At 38.5% G+C, this 15,967-nt stretch overlaps 1 protein-coding gene across 2 annotated transcripts in view; it reads left to right on the top strand.

Annotated features, from left to right (window-relative positions):
* The window catches only part of LOC150077938 (uncharacterized), a 635,130-nt gene that overhangs the window by 20,890 nt on the left and 598,273 nt on the right, over positions 1 to 15,967 (top strand). For both annotated transcript variants that reach the window (XM_090384667.1, XM_090384666.1), the window contains exon 2: positions 11,911 to 12,054. In XM_090384667.1, coding sequence (XP_090240793.1) covers positions 11,911 to 12,054 — 144 coding nt within the window. The remainder of the gene's footprint in view (positions 1 to 11,910; positions 12,055 to 15,967) is intronic.

Genomic DNA, 15,967 nt, shown 5'->3' with positions numbered 1-15,967 from the left:
ATGGGATGTGTTAGGGTAACTAAGAATAGGAGTAGGAGCATGTATGCTTGCATTTATACCAATGCTAGAAGTATAGTAAATAAATTTGATGAATTTGAAGTGTTGGTCAAGACATCAAAGGCGGATATTGTTGGGATAGCGGAGACGTGGTGTCACACAGATATAAGGAATGCTGAACTGGAATTTGGGGAGCACAATGTGTACAGAAAGGATAGACAGGATTGAAAGGGAGGGAGGTGTTATGCTGTTAATTAAGAAAAACATAAAATCAAAAGAAGTGCATCCAGTTGATATAGATGAACAGTGCACTGTTGAGTCAGTTTGGTGTGACATAAGCACTGCAAAAGCAAAAATAAGAGTAGGAGTGTGTTATAGGCCTAATGACTCGAATGAGTACAGTGAACAATTGTACAGAGAAATAGAGTGGGCTAGTAAATCGGAATGTCTTATAATGGGGGATTTTAACTTCCCAGATATTGACTGGAACTTGCGGCTTTGTCACTCACACACTAGTCAGACTTTTGTGGATTTATTGGATGATTGTTTTCTGCAGCAGCATGTTCAAGAGGCAACCAGAGAAAGTAATACTCTTGATCTGGTTATCAGCAGTGATCATTCGTGTATTAAGAATTTGCAGATAAAGGCACCACTAGGTGGCAGTGATCACAGTGTACTGATGTGGGATTTACTTAAAGATTTAATTACCATCAGGGCCCCGAGTGCCAAGCGATATTTTGTGCGTACATAGCGTTCTTTCTCAGCGGATTAGTTATATTTATTTTCCAGTGTCACTATTCTTCTTGTTTTTCTTAAGTGATTCTTTACTTAAAAGCTTTGAAGTAGAATCCAGAAAGGAAATACACCTTTCTTTCCTTGTGTATATATATATATACAATCTGTACTAACCTAACTAAACCTCTAAACCGCTTGGTCACTGGTGGCACCGCTCCTTCCTCCACGTGGCGGGGCTGGAAACCTGGGAGAAGAAAAACACTCTCCCGGGGCAAAAAGGAGCAAAGATGGACATAAATAGACATACCACTTATGGATCTCATGATCCAGATCTCTCAAACAGAGAAGAGTTAAATGCAGGAAATGCAAAACGGCAGAAAAAAGAAGGAACAGAAACCCCTGCTCCTCTTTTTTTGATACTGCATTCTTTGACTGACAATCCTTTGAGTAAGCTCTCCCCATTCTTAATACAGAAATGTCTTGAGGATGTGGCGGGCCCACCAAAAATGGTTCGAAGATTAAAATCCGGAGACCTTCTAGTGGAGATGAACCAGAATAAACACTCGGAAAAGCTATTAAAAATATCGACTTTTGGTGGAATTCCCACAAAGGTTACCCTCCATGCCACCTTAAACTCCTCTAAAGGGGTAATAGCCGAGTGGGATCTCCTTAACGTATCTGAGGAGGAAATCGTTCAGGAATTAAGCGATCAAAATGTAATAAATGCCAAAAGGATAGTCATTAAGAAAGATGGGGTTCTTACTCCTACCCGAACGGTCATTCTTACATTTAAAACACCAATTTTACCAACAACTGTTAAAGCTGGATATTTAAGGTGCAAAATTCGACCTTATATTCCAAACCCAGTCCGGTGTTTTAAATGCCAAAAATTTGGACACTCACAAGCAGTCTGCAGGGGTGTAACCACCTGTGCCTCCTGTGGTTCAAAAGAGCATGTTCACACAGACTGCCCCACTGAAATACAAAGCTGCCCAAACTGTAAGGGCAATCATTCAGCATTTTCAAAGGAGTACATCCAGTGGTAGACTGAAAAGAATATACAAAAGTACAAAGTGGAACACAAGGTGCCATACCAAGAAGCAAAAAGACATTGTTTAATTTCAAATAAATTGCCATCTTATTCTTCAGTTGTAAAAAAGCAACGATCCATAACAGTACAAACAGATTGTTCAGTTCCGCCAAGCATCTCAATTTCTGATTGGGCCAGGTCAGTCCTCTCTACACTAAAAGAACAGCCTACCCAACAGCAACCAACTCATTCGGTAAACACACCATTGACAATACCGCCAGATAAAAATTCTGTACAACAGCCAGTTAATCAAACAAGCTCTGAAAGAAATAATCAAAAAACCAGTACTGATACCATGGACATAGATAGAAATTCACACCGAGATGACCCACTTCTTGAACTTCATGCAGAAGAGGAGGACATGGACGTCACTAGACCAAATTTCCCAAAAAGGGAAAAAAGACTAGACAGGCGCAAACAGACCACATCCCGTAAGCAAACAGACACACCCGATAATGCATAGAATCATTCAATGGAATTGTCGCGGACTCCCAGCTAACTCAGACGATGTTTATGACTTAATTACCGAATATAAGCCTGCTGTTCTTTGTCTACAGGAAACAAACCTGACCCCTAAAATAACTATGAGCATAAAACATCATATAATGCTTAGAAAGGATAGGAACGACTCTAATACAGCACATGGAGGTGTAGCATTGCTAGTAAACTCCAGAACTCCTTTCAGACCAGTCCCACTGCAAACAACTTTAGAAGCAATTGCTGCTAGAGTTATGGTTAAGATAGCAGTAACAGTTGTTTCCATATACCTTTCGCCAAACTATTCATACTCTCTAGCAGATTTGAATGATTTAGTTACTCAGCTGCCACCACCTTTCTGTATCTTGGGTGACTGGAATGGGCATCACCCCCCATGGGGTTCCTCGCACCTCGATAAGAGAGGTCAGTTAATTGAAAAATTTCTTGAAAGGCACAACTTAACATTATTAAACAATGGGACTCACACGTACGTGCATCTTTCCTCAAGGTCAACTTCTGCAATTGATCTTTCAATATGCTCGCCAAACCTCCTTCCTCTTATTGATTGGACGGTCACTGATAACCTGCGAAATAGTGACCACTTTCCAGTAATATGCACACTATCGGCTAACTCTCCTCCTCAAACTGAGATAAAAACTGTTTGGAAATTTGACAAAGCTAACTGGAAGAAATATCAAGAGCTGGCACATCTAGATATTCAGACTATTGAGACTCTCACCATTGACTCTGCCATAACTTACATAACTCAGCAAATGATAGCAGCTGCAGAAACCAGTATACCCAGATCATCCATGAAAACTCGCTCCCACCCAAAAATATGGTGGAATGAAGCATATGGTAGCAGTGCGAAAAAAGAGAAGAATAGATACTGGAACTTATTTCGTAAATACCCAACCACAGCTAATCTCATACAGTTCAAGAAAGCTAGAGCTAAATCTCGTCACATACAACGAATAAGCAAAAAAGAGACATGGTCTAAATATGCCTCCTCTATAAACAGGACCACAAATATCAGAACTGTTTGGACTAAAGTTCGAAGAATTAATGGAAAATATCCGCCTATAACCACTCCGATAATATATCTAAAAGGCAAAGAAATCTGCAATCCTCTCGATATTTCTAATACATTAGGTGAAACCTTTGAAAAAATCTCCGCTGTAACCTCATTTGAGCCAAGTTTCCAGGCACATAAAATACAAGCAGAAAAATATAATCTCAATTTCAGTACTTCACGACAGCATCTATATAATGTACCCCTTACCATGGCAGAGTTACGTAGCGCACTTGCAAGATCCAAAAATAGTGGTGCTGGCCCTGATGGAGTGTACTGTGCCATGATATATCACATGAGTGAAGAATCCCTTTCTGCTCTGCTAAAACAATCTTTGGCGAAGACTACTACCCTACCAGTTGGCGTCATTCTATTGTATTAGCTTTCCCAAAACCAGGAAAGGACCATTCAGATCCAGCAAATTACCGACCGAAAGCGTTAACTAGTTGTATAGGAAAAGCATTAGAAAAAATAATTAATGCCAGATTGACATGGTTCCTAGAGACTGAATGCATTTCTAAGTCAAAATCAATATGGATTTCGAAGAACTAGATCAATACTTGACCTTATGGTCAAAGCTGAAGGAAACATCCGAAATGCATTTCTCAGGAACGAACACCTAGTGATGATATGTCTTGACATCGAAAAAGCTTTTGATACAACCTGGCGGTATGGAATTCTTCACGATCTCTATGAATCCGGTATTCGTGGTCATCTTCCAAAATTTATCCAGACCTTTTTGAGCAATATGACCTTTCAGGTACGATTTCACTCCGCTCTCTCCCAAACATTTGTGCAAGAAGAGGGGGTCCCTCAGGGTTCTGTGCTTAGTGCCACGCTCTTCTCTCTCAGGATTAATTCCATTACAAAATGTATTCCCGACACAGTTGAAACTTATCTGTATGCCGACGATCTGGCAATCTCAAGCCACTCACAAAACATGCGTTTCATTGAAAGGCAGCTTCAAGGTACAATTAACAAGCTTGTTCAGTGGGCCAAAAATAATGGATACAGACTTTCAAAACAAAAAACAACAGCAATTCATTTTTTCCGTAAACGGAATTTACATCCAGATCCCGATTTACATCTTGATTCTCATCCAATTTCTTTTCAACAGAGTATTAGCTTTCTTGGACTAATTCTGGATAGAAAACTTAGTTTCTTAGAGCATATTAAACACATTCGTACAACCTGTCTAAAGAAGCTGAATCTCCTCAGGGCAATTTCTGCTATGTCATGGGGTGCAGATCGGTACATGCTGCTGCACTTATACCGGTCGCTCATAAGATCCAAACTAGACTATGGGTCACCTGCATATGCCTCAGCTAGAGAAAGTGTATTAAAATGGCTCGACCCAGTACATCACAATGCCCCTCCGAATTGCACTGGGAGCTTTTCGTACATCGCCAGTTCAGAGTCTCTATACGGAAGCACATGAACCACCCCTATTTCTTTGTCGGCAAGCTCTGTTATTAAGTTATGCAGCAAAAATCAGAAGTTTCCCACATCATCCTATAAAACAGTATTTATTCACCCCAAAATGGCATAATTTGTACCAGAATAAACCTTTGCAGAATAAACCATGTGGCATTAGATTACAAAGCATAACTACGTACAGGAAACTAAATATGAATGACATAATTCTAGATATTAGCACGGCTATGCCACCATGGCAAATACCCTTGGCCAATGTTGGCCAACATTTCCAACAATGGGGAAAGAATGCACTTCCAAATTTCAGTATTCAGCAGATCCATGCAACTCACTCTTTTCAGTTCTCTAGTTTTACCCAAATTTACACTGATGGTTCCAAGACAGATAGTAAAGTTGGAGCAGCTGCAGTTCTACCAAACAATACAATATCCCAGCAGCTCCCTTTGGAGTACAGTATTTACACCGCAGAACTGTATGCTATCCTGATGGCTCTAGACAATGTAAAACAGTCATTATATCCTCAAACTATTATCTACACCAATTCCTTAAGTGCTGTTCTGCTGTTCAGTGTAAATTTCCTTCCAGTCATCCGTTTCTACAACAAATTCAAACCAAGTTAGTGCAGCTTCTTGCAAACAGGCAAAAATTAATTTCTGTTGGATACCTGGGCACTCTGGAATCAGAGGAAACGAACAAGCGGATCTTGCAGCCAAGAACGCCAGTCACATAAAATCAGACATGCAGATACCTTACACAGATTTAAAACGCATCATACATACCAATGTCAGAAAAAAATGGCTATCCATTTGGCAGGGAGAAAAAAGCAATAAGCTTTTTTCAGATTAAAAACGATCACAAGAAGTGTCTATCAAGCCTAAGAGGCAATAGAAAGGAAGAAGTAGTACTTGCTAGAATTCGAATAGGACATACTCACCTAACTCATAGTTATTTACTCACTCAGGATGACCCTCCACTATGCAGCAACTGTCAAACTCAACTCACAGTAAACCACTTGATCATTGAATGCCCATTATATCTGAGAGAACGAAAAACAGCTTTCTCTTCACATCTATATTCTTCTAATAAACTTACCTTACAACAGGTTCTCGGAGACCGACAAGATATTAATGATGTTTTTACCTTCCTCAAATTGATAAACAAATATCACCTGATCTGAATCCTTTTATTTAATATAACAATCATGTATCAAATAAGATTGAAATAGGTGCATTATGGCCTTAGTAGCCCTTGCATCAGTAATCCAACAAACAACAACAATTACCATCAGGGGTAAAGGAAAGGGTTTTTGCTTCCGTAAAGGTGAGTACAGCGGTCTCCGACAGTTTTTAAATTCTGTACAGTGGGACCAACTGACGATGTTACCAACAGTAAATTCTAAGTGGGAAGCATTCAAGAAATTAATCGTGGAAGCTACTAAAAGTTTCATACATATTAAGAAATATTGTTCAAGGTTTAGGCCTAAATGGTTATCTAATGAACTAATGAGACTCATGACAGAGAAGAAAAATGCATGGGATGCATATAAATTATCAAGCGACTCAGAAGCCTATGGCAGATATAAGTTAGTCTGTAATCAGGTGACAAAGGAGGTTTGGGAGGCGAAGGCAGATTACGAGAAATCCTTGGCAAAAGATGCTAAGAAAAACAGCAAGGATTTCCTTACTTATATAAATTCTAAAAGGAACGGGATGAATCTGATTGGTCCACTTGACATCGATGGTTCGACTGTTGATGATCCTGCTCAGATAGCAAACAAACTGAATGAGTATTTTGGCATCTACATTAACACATGAGGAATTATTAAGGTTTGAAAATAGCAGAAGGTTATCAAATTGTAGCAGGATACTTAATGATTTTGGAATAACTGAAAGCAAAGTGGAGGAGAAATTGTTGAAGTTAAACATAAGAAAAGCACCTGGGGTGGATATGATCTATCCAGTTATATTAAAGGAGGCGGCAAAGCAACTAAGCAAACCCTTAGCCATAATTATGAGAGCATCCTTGGACTCAGGGGAGGTTCTCACGGACTGGAGATGTGCAAATGTATCCTCAATTCACAAAGGGGGATCGAAGGGTGACACGAGTAATTACAGACCAGTTAGTTTAACTTCTGTTCCAGGTAAAATAATGGAGTCGCTGGTTAAAGATGCATTGCAGGATCATCTAGACAAGACTGCAGCAATAATTCAGACACAGCATGGGTTTGTTAAGGGAAAGTCTTGTCTGACAAATTTGATAGGATATTATGATGTGGTTACAAAGGAACTGGATGCAAAAAATAATTTTGATATCATATATTTGGATTTCAGGAAAGCTTTTGACACTGTTGCGCATGGAAGACTATTGTACAAATTGGAGCAGAATGGTATTAAGGATAAGTTGCTACAATGGATAAAAGGATGGTTAAGTGGGAGAAGACAGAGGGTGGTAATCAATGGGTGCTGCTCTTCTTGGACTAATGTTATTAGTGGAGTCCGATAGGGTTCGGTGTTAGGTCCACTGTTGTTTTGTATATTTATCAATGATATTGATGAAGGTATATCAGGCTTAATGTCGAAGTTTGCAGATGATACAAAGGTTGGCAGGGTTTATGGCCACATGCTCTCTAAAACGGAGGCAGCTCCACTCGACAAAAATCCTGCTTTGGTTTTTTAGGACCTGCCAGGCGGGCGGAGTCAACTCAACTGTCCAGTTATATCCACCATTTGTTTTGGACTGGGTTCTGTATTTTTGGGTCAGCAGTTGTTAATGACAGTAATTGCAGTGTGCTACTGCAACAGGATCTAGGTAATTTGGGCAGATGGGCTAAGAAGTGGCAACTGAAGTTTAACCTTGACAAATGCAAAGTACTGCATATGGGTAGAAGTAACCCCAGAGAAACGTACCAACTGTGTGGTACTACACTTAAGGTGGTAGAAAATGAAAAAGACCTGGGAGTAATTGTGCAGTCAGATATGAAGTTTTCCGGACAATGCAGACAGGCTGCCAGGGCAGGTCATGGGGTTTTGTCAAGGATATATAGGAATTTTGCTAGCAGGGAAAAGGAGGTGATTATCCCTCTGTATAAGGCAATGGTCAGGCCACGCCTTGAGTACTGCGTACAGGTCTGGAGGCCTCATTTTAGGAAGGATGTAGATTTACTTGAGCATGTACAGAGAAGGGCAACAAGATTGGTGAGGGGAATGAAGGGATCCTCTTACCAAGAGAGGCTTAAGTTCTGCAAATTGCAGTGGCTGGAGACTAGAGACCTGCTCGGTGATCTGATTGAAGTGTATAAGGCCTTGAGTAGGTTGAGCACGTTGAATTCTAATGGGATCCTTCCACTTGTTCAGATTACGAACCTAAGGGGGCATAAATTCAAATTAAGAAAAGACAGATGTAGAATAGATGTGCGGAAATTTGCCTTTAGCCAGCGGGTGGTTAATTGCTGGAACAAACTTCCATCTGTCGTTGTGGAAGTTGATAGGTTGAATAAATTTAAGGAGGAACTGGACAGGCATTTGGAGGGAATGGTGTTATTTTTTTTTTTTTTTTTTTTGGCTGATGCTGCCTAAGCTCATACACTTGCTTTCTTGCATCACATGCCACTATTACTACTACTCTCCATTCACATTGACTCCTTTCTGCGACCAGTCTAATCTTCTGAAAGCTTCAGCAGTAAACAGCTTCGGAGATATTGTGTCTCCTTGTCAATTTTAAATTTATTACTGTCTTTGTCAAGTCTAATAAAGGAGGTAGCATTCTCATATATTTTCTTCAAAATCATAATATACGGGGTATCTATGCCTTGTCTTTCCAGTGCCCAAAACATTGCCGTATTCTGTATGGAGTCAAATGCCTTTTCATAATCCACAAATGCCAGACATAATGGTGTTTTATTTTCTTTTGCTTTCTCCATTAGCTGTGATATTACGTGAAGGTGATCCATAGTTGAGAATCCTGTCCTAAAGCCAGCTTGCCCTTTTGGTTGATTCTCATCAAGTATTCTTTCTAATTTGTTAGTAATGACCCTTGTGAACAACTTGTAGATGTGGGATAACAAGCTAATTGGTCTATAATTTCCAGTTTCTGATTTATCTCCTTTCTTATGCAGCAAAACTATTGTTGCATTATTCCACTCCTTAGGCCTCACACCTTTTCTAATGTATTTTGTGAAGAGTCTTGCCAGTTTTTGTGCCACGTCTCTTCCTCCCAATTTTAATAACTCTACAGTAACTTCATCTTCCTCTGGGGCTTTCTGATTCTTCATTTTCTTCAATGCATTTTCTACCTCATCAGGAAGGATATCAGGTATGTCGTATGTGTTACTAATTTGTGATCCATCGTCCCCACTGTGGCATCATTCCCTCACTTCTTGTATAGTTCTCTATAGTAGTCTTCTGCTATTTGAATTATGCCTTCTCTGCTATTTATATGTACACCATCGCTATTCTTCAGTTTCAGTATCATTTGTCTTTCTGTATTACTGCTCATGGCTGCTGATTTAAGTCCTTTGTTTTCCCGTAATGTTTGTTCTACTTTTTTTGTGTTAAATCTTCTTATGTCCTCTCTGAGTCTTTTTGTAATGGCTTTGCATAACTCAGTACACTCAGTTTTATCCTTGTCAGTTTTTATCTTGCTTTTCATTTGTCGTCTTTGGTTCATCATGACAAGTGTTTCTTGACAAATTCTTTTGTCTTTGGATTTCTTTTTACCTATAGATTTCTTGGGTTTTTTCACTCTCACAAAATTGTAATATTCCTCATCAATATCTTGGTCCTGAGCTGCCTGCAGAAGCTCAAACTTGTTCTTAAGTTCCAGTGCATATTGCTTTTTCTCCTCTTCTGTTATCTCCAAGACCTTCGTATTATTTATTCCAGCCATTTTTTTCTTTCTTTTCTTACATCTATATCAAGTGTGCATCTTACCATTCTGAGATCACTTCCAACATTTACCTTGTACAGGACGGTAACATTATTCACAGGATATCTTCTGTTAGTGAGGACGAAGTCAATTTCATTAGTTGTTAATCGATTTGGACTCTTCCATGTCCACTTTCTGGTCACCGTTTTCTTGAAAATAGCATTTATTACTGACATTCATCGAGATTCTGCAAATTCCATGTCTTTCACCTCTTTCATCAATTCCAAAATTTCCTATAGTTCCCCTTTCTGCACTGTTCTGTCTCTTTCCAACCTTAGCATTGAAGTCCCCCATAATGATAGCGTAGTTGGTTATCTGCTCATCTAGAAGACTCTCAATTTTGGTGTACTTTTCTTCAACCTCTTAATCATCATGGCTCGATGTTGGTGCATAAATCATTATAACCTTTCGCTTGTACTTCTTAGAAATCCTGAGTAGTAGTCTTGACACCCCTGGTGATATACTTTTGAATTCCAAAATGTTTTTTTTTTTTATATCTTTATGGACCAGAAAGCCAACTCAACCTTCACTGTTTCCATTGGTGTACAGCAGATTTCCAATTGATAAACTAGCCGACCGGGCTAGCCGAGTGGGTAAAGTACCTGCCCGGCAACCCAAAGGTCGCGGGTTCGATTCCCGCCTCGGGCTTGGATCAGAGTACTGCAAAAACCTTGGGAGGTGCAATATGGCCACAGAAGCCGATGCGCCAACAACTACCAAATCAAAAAAAAAAAAAAAAAAATTGATAAACTTGTAAGTGATTCATTTCTTCTTCTTCTTGTTTCAGCCAAACCGATGATATTCCAGTTCACATTTTCTTATTCCTGTTCCAACTCTAATATCCTTTCTTCACCGATCAGAGATCTTATGTTGTAACAGGCCAAGTTCAGTTTTTGTGCATGGCAGTGTGGTCATACCCAGAGATTCTTAGCACTGTCTGCTTCCACTCTGATCCTGTTGCTGCCGTAAGAGGGAGAGTGAAAGCCGCTGGGGACTGAAGGCTATTTGTTTCGTCTTGCTGTCATGTGCTGGAGGATTTGGTCTTTTCCTCTTCACGCTGACCAGGCATCTTGAAAAGAATCACTCTACACATTTGTTGCCAACTAAGTGACGTAACATGGCTTACCATCGAGAAGGTGTGCATGAGTGGATTTTAGGGAGGCAGGCCAACCGGACTTCTCCTAAATCTTCTGAGATAGAAAGATATTAGATCCATCAGTGTTTTAGACTGAGTGTCTGATAAAGCATGTAAAAACTATGTGATAATAAAAGTATGTGTAAAAACTATGTGTAATAAAAGTAACAGCCCTCCTCCTTGCTGTTCACAGTAGTTATGTCTTTAAGTACATGCCACATCAGCACATTGTGGTCACTGCTACCCAGATTGTCTTTTAACTGCAGATTCTTAATGCATGAAGAATAACTGCTGATAATCAGATCAAGAGTATTTCTACCTCTTGTTGCCTTTAACTTAATCAGGACTTCAAATTCATCAAATTTATTTACTTCCTCCTAGTAGGATAGGGTACATGCAAGTATACATGTACCTGTTCTTACCCATAATTTGTTTATGTCCATGTATTTGCTTGTTCTGTGACGATTTCCAGCAGGCCATAAAATCTCTGACATTCTGCTTTCTAAGCTGACTCATGTTATTTCCATTTTCTTGGGTTCTAATTTAAAATAATCACTTTGTAGCCTTAGGTATCTGCCAATTATTAAAATTAAGAAATGGAATATAGTGCACTCTTAGTTGTGAAAATTAGCTGTTCATTTTTGCTTTAAAAGGTATAAATGCTGTTTTTATTATTGTAAAAAAAACCCTTTTTCTCCTTTATTGGGTTTTTCACCTCCGTGACAGGTACTAGTACCAAGTGCATGGGGTGGTGGGTTGTGTCTGATTATCATTATTATTATTACTGTTGGTTGAGGAACTCTTGTACTATCTTACAGGTGTTCAGGATCATGGCTTTCTGGAGTTTCATGTAACTGTTTTCTGGGAGGCCTATTTCTGCTAGGTTTTTATGGAGGCTCTTTGCACCATGCCGGTGGTTGACTCAGTAATTGGGATGGTCATTATTATTGCTATTATTATTATTATTATTATGTTTTTGATACAGAGTGAGTCAGAATAGCAGTATAATTATACATTAACCGATATTTATTCATATTTTTATTTCAGATCTTGGTCGAATTTGATGATTCACATTGGAGAAAACGAGAATGGCTTCACGTTTATGATAACAACTTTCTGGTTTTTTTAGTAGAATATACTCTGGTGTGGATGCCATCTGAGAAAAATCCTAGGTACTTCTCACCTGGCTTGGTAAGTTCTTTATGAAATTATCATTTTAAGTTTATCCATTTTGCATCAGGTAAGAATTAACTGTTTATATGATATGTAAGCGGTTGTCTGCTTATAGCTGTTTGATCTATACTTATATGAGTAGCATCCATTTTAATAATTTATTGTGGTCTGATTTTATTTTTATATTACATTTCATGAGACCACAAATATGTACTATTGATACAGGCAAATCATTATGATTTTTTTTTATTACATTTTATGAGACCACAAATATGTGCTGTCGGTACAGGCAAATCATTATGATATTTTTAATTAAATAGTATGAATCAGAGCTGTAATACTCAATACGTTCTGCCTTGATATTAATATTTGTAAAATAATAAGAGGAGTTTACCTCAGTATAGTACGTAGAACACTTCCATATGATACTCTCCAGAAATTAAAACGAAAAAACAAAAACTTACATTAGAGTAAAAAATAAATAATTAAAAACCAATTTAACACAATTCAAATGAATTTAACATAATTAAAAATCAATTTAACACAATTAAAATCAATTTAATGCAATTAAAAATTAAAAATCAATTTAAAGCAATTAAAAATTAAAAAGAATCTAACGAAATATTCAAAACGATTTTTCTTCCTGAAGCTGACAACGCTTTTCTACTGTATGTCGTGATCATAGAAATGAAAATTACCAAATAGGGTCGAACCTGAAACTTAAATAGTGATTATTTGTCTTCGTGCATGCGCGTAAAGGTCCACGCATCGGAGATCAAATATGGCCGCCGAACATTAACAGAATTCTCGTGTAATTTAATTTCTATGGTTTCTGCAATTAATAGTTGCGTATAATTACGTTGAACATTAAGTATTTTGGCCTTGTTAAATAAAAAAGTATGTTTTTCGTTAATGGCATGAAAGGCTAATTCTGACGCTGCTGAACGAGAAGCACGAACTGAGGCGTCATGTTGATTTACACGAATATTCAGAGAAAATCACGTCAAACCTTGGTAAGACGAGTCGCAATCACCGCAAGAAATGTTGTATACCAGATCATTAATTTGTGTTGTGAACGCAGAAAGAACCAAGCGATTGTTCAGTATAGTGTGTAATTATTTTACAGATATTTTTTAATGAAAACCCCAAACACAAATGGTACTATAGAACCTATAGTACTATGCATGTGCTTGAGAAGACAAAACATACATATTGATATTTTAATTGAATTTCTGTAGATTGTAATTTTAAAAAAAAATACATGGTAGAGAAAGTTCCAGAGAACAGAAGTAGAAGGGATAAATAAGGAAGAGAAAAAATTGGTTTTGTGAGTTTGAAATCACATGATGAATGAATGCTAACTGGTTGCAGCACATGTTAGAATGGTTTGGAAGAGAGTGGGAATTACAGATGCCAGTTCAGAAGAACAGCATCCCTGGAAGTATCCATGGATGCTGTTCATCGGACTACATAGTAGAAATTTAATGTCTGTCAGACAGAAAGTGGGGAACTTTGTAAACGATGGGCCATTAATTAACCTGACTGCCCTTGGATAGAGCCTAAAAGCCTTAGAGAGGTTTTGAGATTACCAGATGTGGAAAAAATATTTCATGGTAGGATGGATTTGAGATTTGTATACAGTGATCAGCTGTTTACAAGAAAAGTAACTTAGAGGAAAAGAGAAAATTCAGTTGTTTAGATGCAGAGGAAGCAATATTTGAGATATGCTTATTGTCAAGAGAGTTTACAAGTCAGGATAATTCCTATTAAAGATGTGTTCTTCTCTAGAGATCTAAGTGTCATTAAAGATAAGCATATGAGCAGTACTCTCTTTTTTGTGTGAAATAATACAGGACTGTGTTTTAGAAGATTGAAATTAATAGTTTTCTTCAGCCCCATTGGAGATTTACCCAGAGATCAGCATTTGAGGAATTAGTGGTCGCTATTCAAAAAGTTGAGACTGTTTGTGCAGAGCAAGGTTTTTAAAACTGATAGTGTGCTGTCATTGGCTAAATTATGGATAGGATTTTCATTCAGCAGATGAAGTCATTTATATTTAAGAGGAAAAGAGAGGAAGAAAGAACTGAACCTAGCATTAGTGGAGAAGTTAGAGAGAGCTGGCTACCCATTTGCATAAAACAGTCAGCAGGCTATAAAATAGAATTCTGTTTAGAAATATAAAGAGCAATTGCCTGAGTTCCATCGAATTTGTTCAAAGATGAGTGACATAAGTAATTGTATCATCAGAAGATTGACTTTGTTGGTATCCATATTTGTGATCATTAATCAGATGTAAAGTTTTGCAATAGTTTTAAGAGTTGACAGTTGGCAGATTTCTCCATTACCTTGGAAAGAGTAGAAGTAAGTCCAGTCATTCTGTGACAGCCAAATCCTCTACTTGCACCTTCACGATGGTGGGACTGTTAGTAACCTTGGGTATAACTCCCATGTGCAAGTTCTGAAATACGGCATCTAGTATACTGGATGTGACCACCCAGGTGCAAACTGACGTAAGTAGGGGTTGAGGTGTGGCATCCACACCACATGGAGGAATGCTGTCCATCTATGTTACCAGACAATAGTATGTGGTAAATGATTCTCATCAACCAGTGCAATACTTCCACTTTGTTTATTGGAGGTTTGAAGTAGTGGAACCCAAGTTAGTCTCCAGAGCAAAGTTCCGGCAACCTCTGTCCCCAATCTCTTCCATCATTCAGTATGATTGATGTCTTTTGAGTTTATGATGGGCATCATGGCAAGATGCAATCTTCCTTACATTTCATGGGTACAGCTCTAAAACAGTGTTCACATGCTGGCCACTAGATAGTCCTAGTCCACCGGACCAAACCTGTTGGTAACTCTTAAGGAGGTTTCTGGATCATCTAGTGTATAATCTCATTGCCTCTACTCTGCCAGATAGTGACTGGAGGCAGTCCCAGTAGTGTGTATGTTGCGGGCGGGGGGGGGGGGGCATTGTAGAGCCCACATTGTGTCAAGGAGCTGGGTATGTTGTTGCCATGTGTAATCCATATCAAAAGTTTTCATTACTACATAAATGTCTTCCCCACCTTTTCTCACTACTGAATATAACATGAATAGTCAAACTAATAGAACAAACTTATCTGCAAAAATATCTAAACCTCCCAAACACTCCCTCATTCACATCACAAAGTGTATGTGGTCTTATTTCCAATCTCGATGATATCTATTTCCACTTACATTCTGCAAGTCCCATGTACTTTTTCTGACAGAATCCCAATTACTGGTTGATTCAACCACAGCTCATCTCACTTGTCCTAATTAATTGCTGTACAATTCTTTTTGCTTCAAAGGTGGTGGTACTTGTGCATATGTCCACTCTGATACTCCCTGTTGGGGACTTAGTAATTTGGAATCTCCTCTTTTCCATCTTCTCTGGCTTAAAATCTTTTTGCCACATTCTGTCAAATTCATCTGTTGCCTCTATCGTTCTCCTAACTCCACTAATCACCTGAAACTCTGACTACCTCTCTTTGAAACTTGACTTTCTCTAGTATAAATTTTTTAACAGTGATGTAATTTTCCTTGGTAATTTTACAACTTCAGCTGTCTTCTGTTCTCTAGTCACACAGATCCAGATGGTCAAGATGCTGAGGCTTTTGCAATTACTAATGATCTTGTACAAATTGTTCATTTACCTATCCGAATACCATACGGTCCTAACCACACAGCTAACACTTTTGATCTTTTTCTCACAAAAACAACCCTTTGAAGTACATGATCAAGATGAGTGGTCCTCTAAGCACCTTAGATCACAACTTGGGGATGGTCTCTTCTCCAATCGAGCCTTTCCCTTGTGGCCATTCTCAGCCTTGTGTTGTGTGGCCTTGCACAAAATACAAATGGGATAATCTGCGAGATTTCTTTTCTTCTTTTCCTTGGTAGGATTACC

The sequence above is a fragment of the Mastigoproctus giganteus genome, chromosome 11, assembly GCF_048544385.1.
Source record: "Mastigoproctus giganteus isolate SK-2022 chromosome 11, ASM4854438v1, whole genome shotgun sequence".
Lineage (NCBI taxonomy): Eukaryota > Metazoa > Arthropoda > Arachnida > Uropygi > Thelyphonidae > Mastigoproctus > Mastigoproctus giganteus.
Note: the sequence above shows the minus strand (reverse complement) of the source record. Positions and strands in the feature narration are given on the sequence as shown.